Source organism: Melanostigma gelatinosum, assembly GCF_949748355.1.
Source record: "Melanostigma gelatinosum genome assembly, chromosome: 18".
NCBI lineage: Eukaryota > Metazoa > Chordata > Actinopteri > Perciformes > Zoarcidae > Melanostigma > Melanostigma gelatinosum.
In genome coordinates this window covers 17,035,913-17,054,589 of record NC_136651.1, presented here as the reverse complement: position 1 = coordinate 17,054,589, position 18,677 = coordinate 17,035,913, and the positions used below count along the sequence as shown (strand labels likewise).

Genomic DNA, 18,677 nt, shown 5'->3' with positions numbered 1-18,677 from the left:
GAGAAAAAAATGATACATTTGAGAGATTATAGTTGTAACATTATAAAAAAAAAAAACTGTGGAGTGCAAAACCGTGGTGATGCCAGCCTCCATCTGAAGTGTGTTGCTTCTAAGATGCCTTCCAGAGAGGTTATTATGGGATGGATGGCCTGCGGGCGAGACGACAGACCTGAATGATGCACATACATGTTCTCTTTCTGTGATATTTTCAGAACTTACAGTATAAAAGGCTCTAATAGGTACTCTGTGGCTCACTTTACCGCAGCGTTTAACAGCGGCATCATGATGAGGTTTGGTACAACCTTGCAAAGAGAAGCGGTACTCTAGAGAGGGCCTTTTGGTTTTTTTTACGTGACCTGTAGGGCCACCTTACATCTCTGACACGCTTGGGTGAGCGGAGGAGTTTTTCAGATGGCTGCACTCTCCGACCTCACCGCTAGATGCCGCTAGATGCTCCACACCGGACCTTTAAAGAGGAAATAATGTTAGAATCACTCCCTCTAGGTTAGATGCTGAATGCCCTCTGTTGAACTGCAGGCTTCTCAATTAGAGCCTGTTTTTCTATCTATCTCTGCGTTACAAAAGCTGCGGAACACCTGTTTCAACTATTGAAATGTTGTGCCGTGTGTCTGTGGAAAAGGTCATGAGGAAAAATAACAGTTCTAGTCTATTTATTTTGTGAGAGAGAGAGAGAGAGAGAGAGATGGTTTGTTGAGCTTGCATCTCTCCCAACTATCACGTTTCCTTTTGGCATATGGTGGAGTGACAAAAAACTACATTTAATCGGTTACTTTATCATTATTACATTGCTTTATTTTCCTCTAAATATTGGACTTGTGCATACTTGACCTAAATCATAACTCTCTTTTATTTTCACATTTCCGTACTTGTGGTAACAACAGTTTTCTTGCTGTGTTAGACCGCCCCAGCAGAAAAACGAGGAGCATAGGCGCGTGTGATAACGAATGGATTGTCTGTCGGCAGCAGCTGTTTGCTGTTGAGATGTGAGCCTGACCGTAGCTGCTCTGCAAACAGATAGCAGACGAAACAAATTACAGGCCTAAAAAAATAAAACACCAGGAGATCCGCGGACCGACATGATGCAAGGTATGCACGCACATTTGTACAAATATGCATCTGACAGGACACTCATGCATATTGCAAATGCATCTTCCTCATGCGCATATACATATGTATAGAACCAGAGACAAAGAGGTGAACAGTTCAATTGTTCAATGATCATTTGTTGTCATTGTGCAACACAGCGTTGCACAACAAAGTGCAGTTGTAGCTGATTTGCGTCACAAGAAGAACATAACGAAACAGATGTGTATGAATCCTGTATGAATTGCATCAGCAGGAAGGTAAACAGCTGCAACTAAATCATTATTTGGGCTCCAGTAGCCAGGAGCATGCTGTGCAGTGAAATAGCCGTAGGTCCTAGCTGGGTTAGCTAAGCTCCCATCTTTGCCTTTTGTCCAATATGGGGGGGTCCAAAGATGCTGTGGGCGGCGATCGTCTCAAGGCCCCCTGCACTTTATCGATGCTGATGAGTGTCATATGGCAATCTATCGAATAATTGTCCAGACATTTTACAAAACCACCGATGTCAACACGGTGGCGCTAGAGGAAAAGTCACGGGATTACCAAAGTAAACAGGGTACATCATCTGGCAACCATGAATGCCCCGTGCAGAATGTTGGGACAGTCCAATCCAGTAGATGTTGAAATATATCACAGGATGAGTTAAAACCATGACCTGCTGGTAGCGCTTCAGAAAGAAATCAGGGGAATTACCAACATCTGTAGGCTTCATCCTCTGGAGACCATGCATATCTATACAGAACTTCATGGCAATCCATATCAATCATCGTGGTGGACTGACCATCAAACTGTATGACATACCAACAATTTCATGCCTAGAGTCCTGACACTAGCATTGCTAAAAATAAACTGGGAATACATAAGAATTCTGCCAACAAAGCAGTTTTTTTGTCGTTGCATATCTGCCAACATACATCGCTGATGACCTCGTATTTGGGACGATTTTACCTTGCTTCTGTATTGATCAAGTTCTAATCCAGTGATCCAGCTTTCTTCGTAGAGCAATAGAGCATTGAGCCCCATCACAGGCATTTTGGATTCCAGTTCAGACCTAACTGACACACTTTTGCTTCACTGCACAAAAATTGCCTGCCAGCGTCTTTCCTAGCTGTTTGTATTTTGCGTTTCAACTCAACCACAAATGGCATTAAAGTGACGCATTTTGTCATCGATTGCGGGCCTTTGCACGTGCCGCCGATTAAAATGTCAAGGACGGTCCAGCAGTTTGAACGGCTCGTAACAGCTGATCAAAGATTTTATAACACGACACGACACTCTGGAACTTTGTGTCGCAGCGGGAGGTCCAGGCCCTTCTGGCACGGGAATGTCAAAACACATGTTTGGGAAGAGGCACAAACAAAACAATAAAAAAAGAAGAACTGGGCCAACCAAAGAACGCATGCAGTCACACATCGTTACACCCATGCATGCGCGCACACACACATTTTCTCATTTCCTCATTCTATTTTTGTTTTAGTGGAGCCCTTTCAGTGCTTACAGGAACTTTACAGCATTTGTTTTTTTCTCAGCAGTGTGTTGAGATCGTGATAGTGCAAGAAATTGCCCCGCTGTTCTGTTGGAGAAGCAGCAACGGACAGATTGTGTGTCTGATCTCAGCTCATTTCTAACTGCAGGGTAACCTGCAGCCAAAGACCAGAGACACCCTCTCAGTGATAACCCCCCCCCCCTTTGTAATGGCTTTATAATGAACATTCGCCTCGCAGATGAATTTTACCCATTTGTGATTTTTCTTTTCATTGTTCTTTCTTCTGTGTTTTTGTTGGCTCAGCCCTCACTTTCAATCACAGTTGCATTTTCAGCCCATTGATCGTTTCATGCTCTGTGTTCAGCCTCTGCGTTTCTGTGAAAGGCATCAGCTCGGTTTGGCTCAAGAATTCCTCATCATGAGGGGGGGGGGGGGGGGGGGGGTTTGTTCCACATCACTTGTTCACATTGTTTGCTGTTTTGTCAGCTGTCACCGTGTCCCTAAAGAGCTGTTTTGTTCACATACGTGTGAGTGCGGGCGTCGTCCGTGATTTTCCGCGTGCAGAGCTTTTCCCGCTGCCGCCGCGCTCGCCGTGACGCCCCTCTAGTCGGGTCATGCGCCGTACGGTATTGCCCCGCGGGATGAAATCAAGGGGGTGGACTGAAATGTGGGAGGGGTTTGTTTACCTCACCTCTGTGATTGAACCCTGTGGGCTCCTCTCGGCTTCCTCTCGGCCACACGTGTATCACAGCAACACCCGAGCCTTTCAGTAACATGTCATTGAACTCTCACCTTCTCCTCTCGCCAATCTTCAAGAAATTGCGTTTGACACCCTTCATGTTGCATCAACACATAGACATTCAATGTTATGAATCCATTTGTGCAACGATGTAAAAAAAACCCCGTTTGTTTTGTTGTTTGTTTTTTGTTTTGGGGGCGACCGTGGCTCACTGGGTTAAGAGGGTCGTCTGGGAACTGGAAGGTCAACGGTTCGATCCCCGACTGGGACATGTAACGTGTCGGAGTGTACCTGAGCAATACACTGAACCCCCGGCTCCCCGGCTCCGACCAATAGCAGTCCACTGCTCCCTATATCCAGGGATGGGTCAAATGCAGTCGTCAAATTTCGTGTATGTGTATAAATGTATATGACAATAAAAATGGTTTCTTCTTCTTGTGAGAAACAGTCAGAGATCAAAATATCCACCACTTGTTATTAAACAGCACATATTTGACCTTTTCTAACCCATAAATAAACGACTCATCAAAATTGCCGTAGCGAGAACTTTGTTTTGTGCCCGCTCAGCAGAGCCCCCCCTGGGTGGAGGGAGCACCGTCCGACTCCCTCTGCTGAGTCACCAGATGCCTGCGAGTTCCCCTCGCCCACCCCATCACCCCTAAAGCCTCCCGCCCTCTTGCTCAGCCTCAGGCCCGAACACCGCGGATGATGCTCTCCACACAACGCCTCCTCATTCATTATGAATGGACTGGCTTTGCAACAAATAAGCTGTGAGCACAACAATCGGAAGGGATCTGATCACCGCCGCTGCCGAAACGAGGCGGCGTCCATTCGAGCCGTTGTTGTTTGATCCGTGCTAATGGGATGATTATTAATGCTGCTCGGCTCAGACGGCTTAAATGTAGATTTTCTCAGTGGTAACGCAGAGCTATTCACACTGCGTTGCTGCCATTTAGCTCGGTTTATGGTGACATGAATTGCCGAGCACGAAGAGAGTAAATCCATGGCATCACCTGCTGTTCAGTTTACGGGGCGGTCACACCATAATAAGATGTTTGAGGTTGTTTTGACTCTGAACTCCAGCACAATGGATGTGAAATCAAATAATCAATTTGAGCTTTAAGCGCTGGATTTCAGCTTTAGTTTGAAGGTGTTTAAAAGCCATGCCAGATGAGATTCAGGGATTTTGAGTAATATTCTGGACTGGTTACCAAAATCATCACATTAAATATATGGAGTCACATCCTTTGCAGTAAATGACTGAGGTCAAATTGGTATCTTCTTTGGTGATGCTCTGCCTGTGCAGCCTACGGGTTTCACTTATGTTTTCTTTTTTGCCATTTTTTTCTCATCTTCCTCCTCTTATCTAGACCTATAGACACCTGGATAAGTTCTCTTAAGCCCCGTCTCTCCCACAAACTGTCTCTTTACCAATATTGCATGCTCCACATACTGGTGCACCATTGATCTAAGTGTGTGTGTGTGTCTTTGTGCGTATGCCGTTCCGACTGGGTGCGCGCTGTGATGCATGCATGTCCCAACACCCTTGGCAGTCACGCATTAGTGAGCAAACCCATGTATGTTGATTTAGCGTGAAATGGGACAGGTCATGGACACGGCTGCAGCGCATTGGCAGGTGTTGACGAGGCTGACGCGATCTATGGAGTACGATTTGCACATATTAGCCACGGTTGCCCTTTTTTCCTCCGAGGAGCACAGGTTCAGATCAAATCAATGTCCCAGGTCCTAAAGCTAAATAAGCCCTGAGATGGATTTGCACACATTCACATCGATAATTCATATTGATGGTTGTAGGAAATGCATGCCTAACGTTTTTTTCCCCTTCACACCTCTAGTACCATGTGTCATGATGTGTCTAACCCACAATTCCAATCAGCAGTGACTCTGTGCATCTCGTGTGTGGGCTGAGTGCTCTCTGTAGGCGCGCAGCCATCTTTTTGCCTGGCACTGATGGGAGCTGGGATCTTTGGGTCAGCAGTGGCACGCTCTCTGGCCCTCAGGCCAACCCGGAGGCTTTTCTTGTCTGGACATATGTGGTTGAAAATCCCCTGTAATCAAGCAGCTGGAAGGTCTGCTTGGAGGGGGGATTTAGTGCAATGTGGCAGGTGCCAATCTGACTGCAATCAGGATTTGCGCGGGCCCTGCTCCTGATGCCATTCAGCAACTTCAACATGAGCTTATGCTGGGAGACGAGTGGCCGTCGTTCATGTGGTTTCCCTGCTCACAGTGGGTCAGAGGCCGTTAGAGATGTGCTATGTGCACCCCAACACATCCCGTGACATTTGGGTCTGCGCTGTGTTTCCACTTTTATCATAATGTTTTCTGGTTATGTTCTTGATGAATTTTAGAATTGTATTTATTATTTCTTCAAAGACCAACAATATTCATATATTTAGCATCGCTCTTAGATTCATGACTATTGATAAGTGTGTCTTTAATGTCAGTGAGGCTTTTATCCAGTCATGTTTTATTCAAGTTATTCATCGCTGGTTTGACTCTTGTTCCCTGTTTACCATATTTATTAAGATTTGTTTTATTTATTTCCGTTGCAGTTTTGCACGTTTTAACGTTTGTCCTAAAGTTATGTATTTATGTATCTAATTATTTTGTTTCGCTTTTTTTTGCAACGCTTCACACAGAGTCCCTTTTCAAACCAGAACAAACTAATTTGTTTTGAATACAGGTTGAATAATTTGAATAAATTCCCTCAGGGTGTCAATTAAGTGATGTGCATAAACCTCTATGGATGGAGCATTTTTGCTTTATTGTACGTGCAATATTTTAGACAAGGGTGCGTTTCAAATGCGTGCGTAATGCAGAAAAAGAAAGGGGGGGAATGCTAAACTCAAAGAACAAAAAAGACGGAGAATAAGAGGAGGCTTGTAAAAGACAGAAACTCCCGGAGGCAGTAGGACAGTGGGACACACACACACACACACACACACACACACACACACACACACGCGGGGGCGGGCTCAGCCGTCCCTCCTCTGTCCGTCTATTATTGATGTTGGGCACGCAGGGTTCCCACTCAGCCATCTGGTCTCGCTTCTCCCACTCGGTGTCCCTTTTGCTTCGTGCCTACCACGCTGGCATAAGCGGCGCAATGCTGTCCTCTCAACGTGTGAATACTTCATAAATATCTCACACTATCAGGGAGCCAGTTGTTGGAGGAAGAGCCCGGAGAGAGGGAGAGAGGGAGAGAGATACGGGAAAGAAAGCATAACAGTAATGTGGTGAATCTTTCATTAATTCGGCCTGTTTGTTGGGTGACTTCCATCACATGCATTGATCTGCGGTGCGAGGTGTAATCGTGCCGTGAATGCATCACATGTAAACAGGATTGGCGGTGTGTGATGAACTGTCAACAGTCCTCTTTTGCATGTTTTCAGATATAATGGCATCCTAGCCCCGCCCTCCTACTGTTAACAGCATATGGCTGCAGGTTTCATTTGATTTCTCTCGCATTTGACGACCGTGCATATTCAGTCGAGCCACGTTGCCAGGGGTAACGAGGTCTTCTGATTGGCTGCAGGTTGTGTGTGTGTGTGTGTGTGTGCACCTGAGGCCTCGCTTGGCCCTCAGCTGGGGCCACATGTGGCGAGTCTGGAGACGTGTTAGGGTGGCGTGTGTTTGCAAACGCTGAGCTTCGCAGTTATTCCATAAATGCAATCTTCCTCCCTGCTCACACACACACACACACACACACACACACACACACACACACACACACTTGCACGTGTGCGTAGAAACTTGTAAATGCAGTAGATGGATCGTAAATGTTGCGTTTCAGTCTCATGCAAAAACTGCAAGCATCAGTGGATCTGTCTGACTTTACATGTGTCTCCAGCTCCGTCCTCCCGACTGACAGAAAGGGTCAGAAGTGGGTAAGGGGATGCCCGGGGGCTGCAGAGCGCTGATTAAGATACGATATTGGTTTGGGGCTTTAGAAATCTAAGCTGTCACTCCATCATGTGACTTGTCTTTTTCCATATTCCTAGAGGGGTGGAAGAAGCTTCATTCTCTGGCCAGCCCCCACGATTTAAGGCCCCCCGGGGAGTACCAGATGAGAGGGAAATTAATAATGTGTGGCGACTCAAAGGCTTTGGCCGAACCAAAGGATGAGAAGAGGGCGAAGAGAGCGTATCGGAGGCAGGAAGGTAAACAGGAACCGGGGCAGAGAGAGAGAGGAAAGCACAATCAGGCAGATAGGCCACCTTTGAGACAGAGGAGTGGCATTTTGAAACCGATAAAAGATGCAGCCTCCACAGAAAAAAGGTCAGCACTTAAAGGGACACTCCGCTCCCTCTAGGCCTGAAAGGCGGCACTTCTAGATACCCTCTCTTCCTGTGTTTTGTCTGTAGCGAAACTGTAGCTCTACACACAATAGCACAAATATATAAATGTGAAATGCTGTTATCAACTTGTCACAATGCGAGAGCTGCCTCGGCTGCCTTGAAAGCAGATTGCAAATTAGCATTTCCTCTTTCAAGCCAGAGGGCGTCACGGACAGCACTCCCAGCATTGAGACATCGTTTTTCATGGCGTGCGGCTCTTAACATGAACTGAAAAACAAGAACAAATTCCTTAATGTTCAGGAAACCTGGAGGTTCAATGTGAATAGACTTCACTGAGTGATGTGTGAACGTCACGCTGGCATGCTCAGTGTTGGCACGTTGATGGCTCGTCTCCCCAGGCCGTGCACGCTGTGACCTCTCTGGCCCGGGGCCAACAGCGTGGCTTTTTCCTTTGAGCCCGGACGAACCTGGCTGAAACCAGCTGATCTCGCTACTCGCATTAAATATGGATTGCGATTAAATCCTGAATTCATCTACTGTATCCACCCGTCCAGCCAGCTGTTCACGTTTTATTTTTGCTTTTCTTACGTTTTATGATTTGATTTATGCCGTCTGTTACCCTTCCACAAAGATAATGTATCCTAATAAGACCAAAAAAGATGGAGCTAATGATACTGGGGCAGTGTGCCATATGTGAATCCTCCCTGCAGCGCGGCCACGTGGGCAGCATGCCACCCAGCTGCACAATGGCTTTACCCGCAGTGATTTATTAAACAGCCGAACCATTGGCTAAACAGACATTGAGCGAAATTAGCAATCTACTCTCCTCCGCTCGCCTCTCCCTCTTTGTCTGTCTCTCTTTCCTTTTTGTTCTCTATCTCCAAAAGTCAGTTAATATACATGTCAAGGAGGAGTGAAATGGTAGACCGGCCCCTAAAGCGTGAGCATGACTGTCCATTACACGGGTCTTTAGCGACACAGAGGAATAACCTCTCATTATCCTGATGAGCAATAGCCCCGCCGAGGTTTCCCCCCGTTGAGTGGTCAGATGTAAATGAATGTGATGTATGCATAGTACCCCATAGCAGCGCCCCACTGTAATCCCACTCTCACACAACTCATTATGTTAAACATGAGAACAGCATGAATAGAGAGAGTTCAAAGGTTTTGGTCAAAAGCGCTTCAACGCAAGTATCCCGCAGTCGCAAAATGGTGGCGTTCTCTTCCCACCGGCCATCAGCTCTTCATCAACGTGGAGTGGCGTAAGAGCGGAGATGTACGCATTGTGTGTTTAGACAAGAGGGAGTCTGACGAGAGGCTGCAGATGACACACCTGCCGAGGACGAGAGGGTTGAGATAACAATTTGCTGCGCCCTGTCGCGGGGACATCTGGCATTGCCATGGCGTCGCAAGCCCAAACACAGCCACGGAAGTGGGTAATGAGGCGTAGGAGACGGGGGATTGTGTGTGAGTGAGTGTGAGTGAGTGCGATGGAGGTTTCCTCATCTTCCTGAACTGGCCTCTGTAGACCCTGCAAAGCACACCGTCTATAGCCCACAGCCATAAGCCCACTTGCGTGTGACTCACGAGCGGCGTTAAATCCGTAAATTAAAGCACATTTGACCTTCTTCTACTGAGAAACAAAAAAAGGAGAACGGGAAAGTATGGAGGTTAACAAACTGTGGAAAACAAGTACAATAGGGGAAATTAGTGACCATGTGTTGTGTGTAATATAACCAAATCAGTCGCCGTCCATCTGTGACTGTGCTCCGCATGTCTTTGAATGTCACCATTAGCATGGTGGCCTGCAAGATGTTGTCACGCAGGCCTTTGTGTTACGTTGTACGCCTGGGAGGGGTTGAGAAAGAGATGTAAGGTTCAATGAAGAACGGCGAGTGTTCAACTAAAATGAGCATTTTCTTCTTTTAACTGGTAGCACATATGAAGTAGTCTCCCTCTGGAATATATTACTCGTTATCGTTTTGTTACGTTTAGTTTCTTTTCTTTTTTATTGCCCGAAAATAATTACATTCTTTTTTCTCGAGGCCTCTGCGCGTCTGGAGGACCAAAGTCATCTGGTGAGAGAGCGAGATAGAGCTGAGTGACATGATAAGCAACCTGCAGAATGTTACCAAGAGGAAGCAAGTAGAGGTTGAATAGGAGGGGCCCCCAAGAACCCAGTGACTACTACTGATTTATGATGGTTTCTTTTTTACTGACTGTTAGAATTGATTGCTGCCTTTGTCTGCTTAACTTTGTATTACTTTGTTGCTGACTGTTTTTTAAAATCATTTATTTGACTGTTTTGTTTGTTTTGTCTGAAAGTGGAGTAATCCTGGAGTGTGCATTAGAACTTAGATAACAGTATCAATAAAACAAGCAGAAGCAACCTGAAATACATTGTTTGGAGTAACAATTACATTTTGACATGTCTGTTTATCTCTTTGTTTGTTTCAGGTAATCTCCGCTCTGTCACGGATCTCCCACCACAGCATCGCACAAATCAAAGGCATCAGGTATGTGTCTCATTTCTAACTCTCTCATTCATCATCTGAGCAGCCGAAGCACTCGAGGGGATCGGCGGCAAAGAAACCGTTTGGATGAACGCGCTTCACATACGCTCGTAGGCCTGTATTAAGATGGAGGTGGCCGTTAACATCTGCTGCTCATTCATAAGTCGATTTACATTTTTCGGCAATTAGCTGCAGCTTTTAGCCACTGTTGTCTTTCAGGGAACAAAATAACTGCACAACACATTTCCATCCGTCGCGCAAAATCTATTACAGTGCTCTCTGAGTCTGAGTACGACATTGTATGCAGGGCCAGTCATTTCTCAGGCATAATGGCGATGCTGAGAGAATCCCTCGCACTGCTTTATCAAGCCCGGCACGGCCTCCTGATTTCTCTTCATGTGCTCAATCCGCTCGGAGCGCGCTGGCTCACCGGCGCCACATAAAAAGCCATTTCATCCGTCTGAGTAATGAGTAGATGCAGCGCGCCCATTAGGAGCCACGCCAGGAAGTGAAGGGAAGAGCGAGGGTGAGTGACAGAGGGAGACAGAGCACAGGTCCCTCGCCATTAATAAAGACAACACAATCTGCTGACTGACGGCTAATTCACGGCCCGTCCACGCCGACCACTTTGCTGCGAGGCGTCAAAGTCGAGGCTCATTTGACATCGGCATGAATCCCTCTTTCTGATCCTGAGACACTTTAATCCCAGTAATCTGAATATTAATTAACAAGTACATTTCATATTAAAGTTCAGATTCTCAGATGGGTATGAATCTAAGGATATCACAAGAGAGATGTTGTGTTTTCACAAGCCTGGATTCCAAACTGTCCTTCAACTGAGGCTCGATCACCTGACTACTGATGTGTCCTTGAGCAAAACTCAGAATTCCTTTCAGCGACTAGAGTTAATCTGACCTCTTGCCCCGCTTTGGGGGTGAACGTGAGAACACAACGGCATTATGGGGGATCGGTACAGAGTACGACTTTATTAAGTGAGGTCACGTTTGGCTCCTGGTCTGAAAATATGGAAACATTTATTTCAGGCAATTCGATGGTACACTGAACTACAAGTGTCAGCACAGGGATTGATCTTATCATCGATTATTGTCGTGATAATTTGTCATTGGTAATACTTTAATGACTGAAAAACTTAATTTTCTCGCATTTTAAAAATCATTTTAAATGTAAAATGAGGGACAATGATCGAAACTTCACATTTGTTCTGAAGATAGTTTACATTTTGCTTTGTCCACCTGACTAACATGTACGTGTCTGCTGATTCCAGTCCACGTTTGGTGTAAGAGGTGCACCCCCTTGTGTGTGATTTTAATTTGTACAACCAGTACAGTACTAACTTCAAATAAATACGAATGTAAGTCCATTATTCACTCGCCTTCTAGCCGTGGTTTTCCCTGTAACTTGCTCAGGAAGTGACTCTCAGGTTGCTGCGTGTTTCACTCCCTTCACTAAGGTGCAATTGCCTTGATCGAGCTTGTATGCCGTGAGCGGTTTCCTGTGGTTGGAGACATCTGTTAGGAGTCGACGGTGCAAATATATGGATACAAAAATAAAAAGAGCTGCAGAGTTGGGCGTTGATTTTCAGTGGCGTTGACAGTCATGCATATTCAGTGTGAATGTCTAACACATTGCTTAACTCTCTGAACCCCGAGCTGTTCCTGCTCGTGTCACATTTTCAAAAAGGTCTTTTGGGCAGTATGACACAGCCACCATGCCTTTGATATTCATCAAAGTTTTGAGATTCATATTTGAGATTCATAGACATGATGTATGAAGGCGTGCAGAAAGAGGAGGATCTGAATATGAAGGTGTTTTTATTAGTGCTGTGCAAGTTAACGGCAATTATTTTATCGCGCGTTAACGCATTTTTTCATGAATTATAATTTTGTTTTTTTTATTGAAAGGCAAGATACAATACATAGACAGAACAACAAGAGGATGACAAGAACAGTGGGATAAAAGCCAGCAAACATCATATCGTCAGTGTGTGTGTGTGTGTGTGTGTGTGTGTGTGTGTGTGTGTGAAGCATTTCCCCTGTGTACACTGATACTCCCTCAGTGATAATTTTACAGATTTTAAGGACATTCAATTCTGTGGTAAAGAAAATGCAGTGATCCCTAAACAAACCACTGTTCTATGCTGCAGGACTCAATGATGCACTTCTTACTGAAACATATATAGCAGTGGTCACCAAACTACGGCCCGCGGGCCGGATACGGCCCGTCAGCACATTTGGCCCGGCCCCCTGAACAATACCAGAGACGCTATCGGATTTTTTTCCTATTTGGCCTTCAGAAAAAAAATCCTAGGCCCGGCCCTGTCAAAGAGAGAACGGAATAATGGCGAAAAGGTTAGGTAAGAGAAAAATTGATTCAGAATGCAGGGTATTTAACCTGCAGTGGACAAACGATTATTTTTTTGTTCAATGCAAAGAAAAGGCTGTTTGTCTCATCTGTCAAGAGGCGGTGGCGGTATTCAAAGAATACAATCTTCGCCGACACTATGAATCCCGTCACAAAGACAAGTACGATAGCTTGCAAGGCCAAATACGAGCAGACAAACTCTCAAAGCTAAAAAGTGGACTACTATCTCAGCAGAATACATTTGTACGCCAAGCTCAGCTGAACCAGGCATCCGTTCGGGCCAGCTTTCGGGTTGCTAAACTGATAGCAAGCAGCGGTAAGCCTTTCACTGACGGAGAGTTTGTTAAGAAATGTATGGATGCTGTCGCGGAGGAGGTGTGTCCCGAGAAGAAAGATGCATTTAATGCCGTAAGTCTGTCGGCGAGTACAATCACCAGACGCGTTGAAGAAATCGGGAGTAATGTATATGCCCAGCTGCAGCAGAAGACGAAAGAATTTGACTTTTTTTCATTAGCACTGGATGAGAGCACGGACGTGCAAGACACAGCGCAACTGCTCATTTTTATTCGTGGAGTTAGCGCAAACTTTGAGATATGCGAGGAGCTGGCAGCCCTCCAAAGTCTCAAAGGGACTACAACGGGAGAGGATATTTTTGACAAAGTGTGCCAAACCATGGAAGAGTTGGACCTGGACTGGTCAAAGCTGGCTAGCATCACGACTGACGGGGCTCCTAGCATGGTGGGCGAAACTCGCGGTCTAATAGGACGCATGAACCGGGAGTTGGAAAAAAGGGGTCTCACCGCCCCGCTACGAGTCCACTGCCTAATTCACCAGCAAGCACTGTGCTGCAAAGTGTTGACGTGGGATTCTGTAATGAAGGTTGTGGTGTCGTGCATAAACTTCATCAGAGCAAAGGGACTTAAACACAGGCAGTTCCAAGAATTCCTGTCTGAACTGGAGTCTACGCACGGAGATGTGCTGTACTACACAGAGGTCCGATGGCTGAGCCGGGGCAGAGTTTTGAGGCGTTTTTACGAGCTGCTACCCGAAATTAACGCATTTCTTCTTTCAAAAGACAAAACGGTCCCAGAGCTGATCGACCCAGAATGGAAATGGCACCTCGCATTTTTAACAGACGTGACAGAAATACTTAACAGCCTTAACTTGCAGCTACAAGGCGAGGGGAAACTCATTTGCGACATGTATTCACACATAAAAACATTTGAGGTGAAATTAGCGCTGCTTTTGGAACAAGTGAAAAAGCGCAACTTCGTCCATCTTCCTGCTACCCAAAACCTGTCGACAGAGAACCCAGCGGTCACGTTCCCAGCTGAAAAGTGCGTGGAAGCACTGGAAATGCTGAAGGCGGAGTTCGGTGTGCGATTCCGTGAACTACATGTTCATGCAAAAGAAATCCGTCTTTTTCAGAACCCCTTTGTTGCCGACATTGATGAAGCCCAGCCTTCATATCAGTTTGAGTTGGCTGAGTTACAGAACTGTGATGTTCTGAAAGACGCATTCAAGCCCAACAGTCTCATTGACTTCTATGCCGCCCTCCCAAACGACACATATCCAAACATCAAAAAACACGCAATGAAAATGTCCACAGTTTTTGGCAGCACGTATATCTGCGAGAAAACCTTTTCTCGCATGAAACTGCTGAAAACTCCGATGAGATCAAGATTGACAGATGAACATTTGCATCAGTGCTTGAGACTGGCTGTGACTAGAATGGAACCTGATATTCAACTTCTCACCAGCCAGATGCAGGCCCACAGTTCACACTGATGAACATACATAGGTAAGCTCACTTTTCTGACTTGAATGAGTCATTCTGAGCATAAACAAATATAATCATAATAAAATCTACTGGGATAAAATCCATCTTTACAACCATACTGGTAGTGAAATGTATTGTGCTGTGTAGGTGCTGTATCACTTAGTTCAGTTTCTCAACCTGCTTCCTTTGTGGTTTTCACAGGGAAGTTGATGAGAGAGAGCTGCAAACAGCCGTGTCTACAAGCCTACTGGAACCTACAAAAGGATTATAAGGAAGGAACACAAGAACTTTAAGAGACTGCTCATATGTGTCAGAGAGATTCTGCTCTGACAACTGAGCTGAACTTTTATCTGTTAAGATTGTGCATGGCACAACAGAAAGTTAATGTTCCATGGCTTTTTTTTCTATGAAGAACCCAGAGAGAGTTATTTAGTTATTATTTATTTCATAAATAGTGTTATTTATTTCCTGTTTTTTCTGTGAAGAACTCAGAGAGGGTTATTTAGTTATTATTTATTTCATTAATAGTGTTATTATTTGTTTCCTGACTTTTTTTCTGTAAAGAACCTGGAAAGGGTTATTTGGTGATGTGTGGCTTTCTGGAAAACAATACATTTTTTAAGTTCCCCTACGATCGTCACACTTTTTCTGTTACAAACTGACACCGGCCCCCCATCAGAGAAGGGAAAAGTTATGTGGCCCTCACAGGAAAAAGTTTGGGGACCCCTGATATATAGAATCATATTAACGGAAAGTTAGCGGAAAAATGAACGTGAGACAACATCCGGTTTCTTCAGACGAACATCCGGTTTTCAGAATAAGATTCCAACAAAGTATGAATTATATTCACATTAAGTATAAAACATGCTACCTGCATCTCGTGAACCAAATGTTATTGCCCTGTTGTTCATATAGCAGTGCTTTTTAAATAAAAGTGCGCAATACACTACTTTTGAATTCATTATTGAACTTTGCCATAAAAATCCATGCGATTAATTAAATATTTAAATCGCGATTAAATATTGTAATCGTTGCCCAGCACTAGTTTTTATAGCTTCTTGCTGTCATAAATGGTGTCGTTTTGACGATTGTCTGAAGAAAACGTGCTTTTCAATCCCGCCGGTGGGTTTTGGGGTTCACAGGGTGGTGCTTTGAACAATAGTGTGTCTCTTAAAGCTTTCGCTACAGGATTCACACGTGTCTGTCATGTGCCGTATGATCTAACATGAACAGGGTGCTGATATCAAGCGGAGCACTTCCACAACATGGATGCTCACTGACCCCAGTTGGCCTTTCTAAAGGGTCCCATCACCCGCGTCTTTGGTAATTCTGCTCAGGGCAAGGTCAGCGGCATTCAAAGGTCTCGAGGACCTGACGGATCTCTTCTGTCACGCTTCAAAGCCCCCTGTCAACCACGTACAGGCCTGAGAACTCCTATAACTCATCCAAACACATGCCGCACCGTCCACGCAAGCAGTGTACCATATAGAGAGGCCCTCCGAGTCCACGGGTATGATGATGTCATTTCAAAACACGTTGCAAAGTGCTTATGCGTTTCATTTCAACCCCCACCTCTCACAGGATGCTTTCTCCGTCTCAGTTCACCTTCAGAAGGATAATACCGAGACTTAGATTTGCACTTCAGTTGTGAAAAAAAACAGATAAAAAGGTGATTAAGATGGAAGCAGCAGAGGCCAGATGAATAAACGTAATGTGTGAAATGGCTTAATTACTTGGGGTGTCCCCTTTAAGAAGCAACCAGAGAAGAACATAACGCATAAAGGAAACTTTTCTAGAAATGGATTTAATGGATCTTGTCACGCTGTGGTTCCCCCCCCCCCCCCCGAGTGTGGAGGTCTCAATGCCCAGACAATAGCCCCACAGTGTCAGATCGGGGATGCACGGACGCCACATCAGGCCATCCATTGTGTTTTATAATGGCCGGAGAGTTCCTCACTGCGTCGGTATAACATCGCGCTGCAGGCGTGTCCATTGACGTCCTGTTGAAGCCCATTGATCTCGTCTTTCATGCGTGCTCACTGTAATCGGGCATCGATAGTTCGTGTCTCAGTCACTCTGTCAGCGTTCCAGCCCCGGTCGGAAAACGAGTGATTCGTGTTGCACACTCCTCTGCAATCAAATGTGCATACGCGCAGCACACGCTTCCTTTAGGACTCTGCATCCGCGCTTCAATTGTCCTCTGTTTTGAGTGACTTATTCAAATATGTCTCAGTGCTCTCTTGCTACTCATTTTACGTAATACAGAGTAGTCTGAGTCGATAACGAAAATGAAGATAAGCTTCCCTTCAACTGTTCCTCTTCTTCGTGGTGTTTTTTGTGCCTTCGGTTTCACCTCTCGTGCGACTGATGCGATGCTTTGCAGACACCATTCATAAAAGAAACTACTAACAAACTACTCTAAATCCTGTAATTTGTTGATGGATTTACAGCGTGATAGTTTGTCACTCAGCATTCTCATAAAAACAGAAGCATTGAACGTCAATCAAAGACAATAACTTGTCTTGATTGAAGTAGTAATTGTATTGTTTCTTTTTTGCTCTGGCTAAAGAACCTCGAACTTCATTGTGTCTCAGAAACCAAACCTACATCCTTGATCATCTGTGAACAACTTATTGTAAAAACCATCACTCGACTCAAAACTATATCCTCCGTCCTTTGTGTTGAGGCCTCATGTTCCCATCTCTTGACCGTGTGTTTCTCACAGCTTATCTACTGCATAAGCCTGCGCCATCCTCTGTCCTGTCATCCTCCCCCCCCCCTTCCGACCGCTTATCTTTACTGTCCTCAGCTAACTCTAACCTTCAACTCCCTCGCGCTTCACTGTCCTAGTTCACGCCTGATCGGAGCTGTTAGTGTGTGTGTGTGTGTGTGTGTGCTGGGCTCAGGGGATCCGGGTCGTGGAGTGCAAGCGACCTCGGCTCATCAGCACTGTTGCTACAGTGTAGCCATTTTGGCTAACAGTACTGTAGCTGCTGTATGACTGGGGTTCTCGTTTGTTGGATATTTACTCATTTACATTGCTGGAAAGAAAATGCACGAGTCACAAACAATTGACACAAATTGCACTCTGTCGTAGAAATTAGGCACACAGAGCAGATTGTAAAGGAAAAGTTATAACCATACAGAGGCAGCCGCCTAGAATTACTCCTCCCAGACAATTACTTTGGATGATCATAAACAAAGAAAACAATTACAATAAATAAAATGAAATAAAAGAATGAAACCATGCATATAGTTAGAGCTAGGGATGGGTGATGTGTTGTAAGCCCAACGACTGCCGATGGCTGATTTATTCACCAAAACCATATTGGTTATTATTTTCACCGTTCCAACAATCACAGACAGTAATGTGTTCAAACTAAACCCTTAATTGCCTGATTTACATGTGAAAATATGCTCCAAAAGAATCAAAAGTATTCAGCCAAGCGTCGACAGCCAATTATTTAGAGCTAAGGCTGATTACTGAACACACAACCGAATTTGGGGCTGCAACTAACTGTTTATTTTGTAATCAGTTTAAAATCATGAAAATGTCAGAAACAAGTGAAAGTAATCCTCACAAAGTCCTAAAGTCCAGGATTTTCAATATGCTTCTTTCATCTGATCAAAAGACTGAAAGATGATGTTATATAATGTACGGAAAAGCAACAAATCCAGAGAAATCCAGAGCAACCCAAATGATACATTTTCTTTTTAAAATATTGTAGTTTCACAGTCGTTCTTTTGTTTATCAACTAATTGGCTAATTGACCAATCGACTAATCCTTTTCAGCTTTACCTGAAGTCCTGGTGAAGTTCTGTGCCGGATGAAAAGCCATTTGTGACCAAAGCTACCTCTTCCATGAAAGACAGATGAATAAGTAAACAGGAGAAATACAGTTTTCTGCTGAAACATTTGTTTGGACTGCACAGGGACGATATGCAGTAGCTGTGCTTGTGTTTTTATGTTGTTGTTTTTAAGAGGAGGAGGTTGCAGTGCACAGCAGGAGAGGGCAGAATCGCTGTTTGCTCTTTTCCTCCCTCCCTCCCTCCTCATCCTGTCGGCACAGCTCTGCCCCCTCACGCCACTGTACCACATCACACACACATCACAATCCACGCCATGTTTCACTCGTTTGACTGCATCATGGTGTGCTAATGTCATTAGTAAATGTGGGGGGAAAAAAGCACACGCATGCAAAGAAAGAGGCTCTTACTCATATGTCACTTTGCACACGTCCTACCCAGGCAATAAGCCGCAAAGTGAACACTGTCTTGAGCTCCGGCGATTTATCGACGCCTGCAGAAACAAAGCCGTGTCCTGGGACATGAAACTGCCTCCAACTTTGACCAC

General features: G+C 45.0%; 1 protein-coding gene across 7 annotated transcripts in view; it reads left to right on the top strand.

The window, feature by feature from the left end:
• Positions 1-18,677, top strand: part of vav2 (vav 2 guanine nucleotide exchange factor) — a 182,234-nt gene that overhangs the window by 115,814 nt on the left and 47,743 nt on the right. For all 7 annotated transcript variants that reach the window (XR_013772849.1, XM_079290212.1, XM_079290215.1 and 4 more), the window contains exon 3: positions 10,106-10,164. Coding sequence is in view for 6 of the 7 variants with exons in the window: in XM_079290212.1 (XP_079146338.1) it covers positions 10,106-10,164 (59 nt within the window). In the remaining variant the exon portion in view is untranslated. The remainder of the gene's footprint in view (positions 1-10,105; positions 10,165-18,677) is intronic.